Source organism: Lathyrus oleraceus, chromosome 5 (genome assembly GCF_024323335.1).
Source record: "Lathyrus oleraceus cultivar Zhongwan6 chromosome 5, CAAS_Psat_ZW6_1.0, whole genome shotgun sequence".
NCBI lineage: Eukaryota > Viridiplantae > Streptophyta > Magnoliopsida > Fabales > Fabaceae > Lathyrus > Lathyrus oleraceus.
The window spans coordinates 73,210,692-73,215,258 of record NC_066583.1 but is presented as its reverse complement, the minus strand read 5'-3'; the positions used below and the strand labels follow the sequence as shown (position 1 = coordinate 73,215,258).

Here is a 4,567-nt window from a genome sequence, read left to right as displayed (position 1 = left end):
GCCAATTGAAATGAATGGATGAAGAGGGAAAGAGATGAATGAGATCACAAATTGGTCAAAGGATGACTTTTACCAAATTAATATTATTAATTTATTTTGGGAGATGGAATGTACATTCCATCAATCCCCTAAATCCAATAATATTAACTTGACAAAGTCAAATCAACCTTGACCAATGCCCAATAACAAATGAGAAACTCAATTAACTCAATCCAAATGGTCAACACAATTAAAATGGCATTTATTCAATTAAAAATAGTAAAATAATGCATTAAATTTAAATATGTTTTGTCCAAATCCTAAAATCTCATCAAAACACCAGATAAATGGCCATGGGATTTATCATAGGTCAAGCAAGGGCAAAGGACCTTAGAGAAAAAATATCATAATTTTTGGACACTTAAAAATATTTTTAAACAATTAAAAACAAATGAAAAATCACTTAATTCATGAAAAATATTAATAATGATCCAAAAACAAATTTTAATTCAAAATATGAAAGAGAAAAATATTTGAAATCTTTTGGTGAAAGTCTCATATTTTTTGGATCAATATTAAATTTATTATGAATTATTGAAGAAAATGGAATTAAAAAGAAATTCAGAAAATCCAAAAATCCAAAAATACGTGGACCATCAGATCTCTCTCATTAATTGAGGTGGCAGATCTGATGATCCACAACGCGTGTTCCACCAATGTCCTAGTCAACAGCGCTGTAACATGAGTAATCACAAGGCACGGCTAAGATTAAAACGTGGAACATGGATCACACGGCTCAGACTCAAGACACATCATCACCGGAGCCAGAGCTCCGGTTGTCTTCTCCAGTGAACTTCACCGGACTGGTTAACATGAACCATCACCAAAATTCCAAACAGGGACATGATTTTAAAGAGAAAACATCACTGAGCACGAACATCACCTCAAATTCTCCAATTCCAACTATATTGAGAGATATGTGGAATTGAAAAATCACTACGCCAAAAATGACTTTTAACAGCGCATCTTAGACAGCGCTTTTAAAAGAAAGCGCTGTCTAAGGTTAAAATTAAAATAAAACACGGAAAATGTTCCAAAAAAATAATGAAAGCGCTGTCTAAGGGGGGGGGTCTTAGACAGCGCTTTCTAAAAGCGCTGTCTAAGACCCCCCCCCCCTTAGACAGCGCTTTTAGAAAGCGCTTTTAAATATAGACCTTAGTCAGCGCTTTTGATAAAGCGCTGTCTAAAGTCTTTAAATTAAAAAAAAAAATTAAAACCAAAAGCGCTGTCTAAGGGGGGGTTTAGAAAGCGCTTTTGGAAAGCGCTGTCTAAGGCATACCTTAGAAAGCGCTTTCCACAAAAGCGCTGTCTAAGGCATTAGAATCTTAAATTCATCCTCCACCTAATTGACATAAATTATTACTATTAAAACTAAATATGTGATTAGTTAATTAGTTATATTATTACTATTATTGTTAGTAATTCTATTATTATAATTAATTTTGTTAATGTTGTTGTTTGGGTGTGAAACGACGTCGTAGCTGGGTGTCCTATCCTATCTGGTTAAGAAATGAGAAAACTTGAACATATGAAGTGATGGTAAACTACATCTTGTGAGAGAGATTGAGATCAACCATGTCATGGCTAGCAAGAACAATCGCCAACTCTCTCAAACTCGATGAAGAAGACGAACAAGATGCAAAACAAGAACAAGAATCAGAAAACCCTAACACCACCAAATCCGAATCAGAACCCTCTCAATCACAATCTGAATCTGCATCTCCGTCAACTCACAGTCCCACCGCACGCGGTGTCAAAGAAGATATCTCCGAGATTACCAAATCCCTCTCCCGCCAATTTTGGGGCGTAGCTTCTTTCCTCGCACCTCCTCCGGATCCCGATCACGACTCCGATCCGCAAACGCGTGACTCCGATCCTAATCTCCCTGATGAAGACGTTATCGCTGGAATCCGAAGCGATTTTGCTGAAATTAGTGGGAAATTCAAGAGTGGAATCTCGAAGATTTCAGGTAATAAGACTGTTTCTGAATTCACGAAGATCGCTTCGAGTTTTCTCCAAATCGGATCCGATGAGGAATACGATCTCGACGGTGTGGTCGGAGTTACGGAGGAGGTTGTGGCTTTTGCCAGAAATTTAGCGATGCATCCAGAAACTTGGCTGGATTTTCCACTTCCCGATGATCCTGATTCTGATGGTATATTCTAATGGAATATCTGTGAATTCTATTTTTGTGCAATTACTTTGTAGAAAAATAGTATGTTTTCTTTTATAGCTTCTGGAATATGTTGTTAATATTCTAGCTTAGATATTCTAGTTCATATTGTATATGATTCTTCATGAAGGATGCATTATGAATTCATCTTGCAATTTATGTGATTATGCAGATTTTGATTTGTCTGATGCACAACAAGAGCATGCTCTTGCTGTTGAACATCTTGCTCCGAGGTTAGCTGCTCTTAGAATGGAGTTGTGCCCTGGATATATGAGTGATGGATGCTTTTGGAAGATTTACTTTGTACTACTGCACCCTAAACTCAGCAAAAATGATGCTGTTTTTCTATCAACTCCACAAGTAAGTTAAATTTTAATTGGAATCGGTTTTAATCGGGTTTCTCTCTTTGATGCATCTGTTTTATTTGTTTTTCGAATTTGAATGAATGCTTGTGCCTCTTGTGTAAATAATGTGTACTTACTTTGTTGTTTCTAATCGTTTTCATTTAAAATGTGTGCAACTAATGATTGAATTAGAGAGTAGAGATAGAGACAGTAGAGGTGTTTTATTTGATTGTTGTCTTGGGACTTGAACAGAGTTTGATCTTGTAGAATTATGGAAGAAACGAGTAGCACTGCTCACATGGTCAAATACTTTTGTTAAGAACCCTTGTGAGTTATACATGATTCTTCGGTGTCACGACTAATAGGTGTCTAAGATGTTTTGAAATTCTTAATAAACACTTGTTTTTTAAATTTTATTTTCAACTGCATCTAACATTTGGTATTGTTAGCTTTTATTGTTTTAACAACAAATCATGTTTTGCTTGCAGATAATGGAAGCCAGAGCAATGTTAACTCAGGCATTAGACATAAGAAGAAAGGAAAAGAAAGAACCAGACTTAATCAGCATTCCCTCAAAAGAGGAGGAACAAGAACAGCATCTTTTCGTGCCAAGCAATGCTCAACTTGAATCAGTGCCTCTTCAGACATCTGCGGTTGAAGAATCTCCATCTATGGCTGTGGCTAATGTAGAGACGGAGGGGCATACTGTTAAAAGTGATTCAACTCAACCTATTGACAAGCCTATGGTTAAAGAAGCCCCGTCTATGGCTGTTGATAATGTAGAGACCGAGGAGCATACCGTTAAAAGTGATGTAACTCAACCTATTGACGGGCCTGTGGTTAAAGAAGCTTCATCTATGGTTGTGGATAATGTAGAGACCAATGAGCATGCTGTTAAAGGTGCTGTTATTCAACCAATCGACAATTCTGTTGTTAAAGAAGCCCCAATTATTCCATCTTCATTTCAATATTTCTACTGAAATTCAATATTTCTTCATTTCTTGCGGTATGCTTTGATTATAAGTTATATTTGATATTTGATGGTTTCCTTGGTTTATTACAGGTTAGACATGGCTGATGACCAACATGAGGAAGTTAGTAAAAAAGTATCCGCGGAAGAAGAAATTCGAAGAGGCATCACAGTAATGAGAAGGGTGGTCCAAGGAAGATCTCGAGGCATCATACTAGATGTCTATTGGAACAACCAGGGACAGCTTATAGAACCTAATGGGCATACCTTAACTAGTTTTATCGGTGCACTAGTAAGGAATGAAATTCCCATTACATGTGATGATTGGAGAAACAAAGAGCTGAATGAGTCCAAAGAAAAAATTTGGAGTGAGATAAAGGTACAATCATTTGGCCCTTAATTATATGGTATCAATTATGTTTTTTCAATTACCGATACTAACTATCAATCTGTATGTTTTTCTTAGCGATGTTTTAACATCGAAGAAGAAAGAAGAGGTTTTTATATGAAATTGGCCGGAAAGCTTCTAAGAGGGTTTCAGACATTTTTATCATCCAAGTTCCTTAAGGATGCGGATGGTAATTTTGTGGATGCGGAGCTTCCTAAAAAATATGAAAGTTTGATATCGGCTGAAGAATGGGAAGCTTTCAATTCCAAAAGACAAGACCCGGTTTTTCAAAGAATAAGTGCTACAAATCGGGAAAGAGCATCAAGTCCCGCATATCCGTACCGAAAAGGACGTGTCGGATATGGACGCTTAGAACAATCCATGGTAAGTATTTATAAATTGCGATAACAAATTTGTTCATCATATATTAGTTTTATCTGATCAAATTGTATGACTTAATGTGTAGCTGCAGAAGGAGTTATTTTTAAATAGTTATTTTTATATTTACACATATCTCATATAATTATGAGTTATTTTTATATTTACACAGAAGGAGTTATTTACACATATCCCACCGATGTATGTATTTCTAACTTATGAGTTATTTTTATATTTACACATATCTCATATAATTAAATAGTTGGAATTAATTC

At 35.8% G+C, this 4,567-nt stretch overlaps 1 protein-coding gene across 1 annotated transcript; it reads left to right on the top strand.

The window, feature by feature from the left end:
- Window positions 1–1,501: 1,501 nt before the first annotated feature.
- Window positions 1,502–3,536, top strand: LOC127078807 (uncharacterized). Its single transcript, XM_051019232.1, has 3 exons — window positions 1,502–2,194; window positions 2,385–2,572; window positions 3,045–3,536. Exons 1-3 carry the CDS (start codon window positions 1,615–1,617, stop codon window positions 3,534–3,536), a joined length of 1,260 nt encoding a protein of 419 aa, XP_050875189.1. The 5' UTR covers window positions 1,502–1,614.
- The last annotated feature ends 1,031 nt before the right edge of the window (window positions 3,537–4,567 follow it).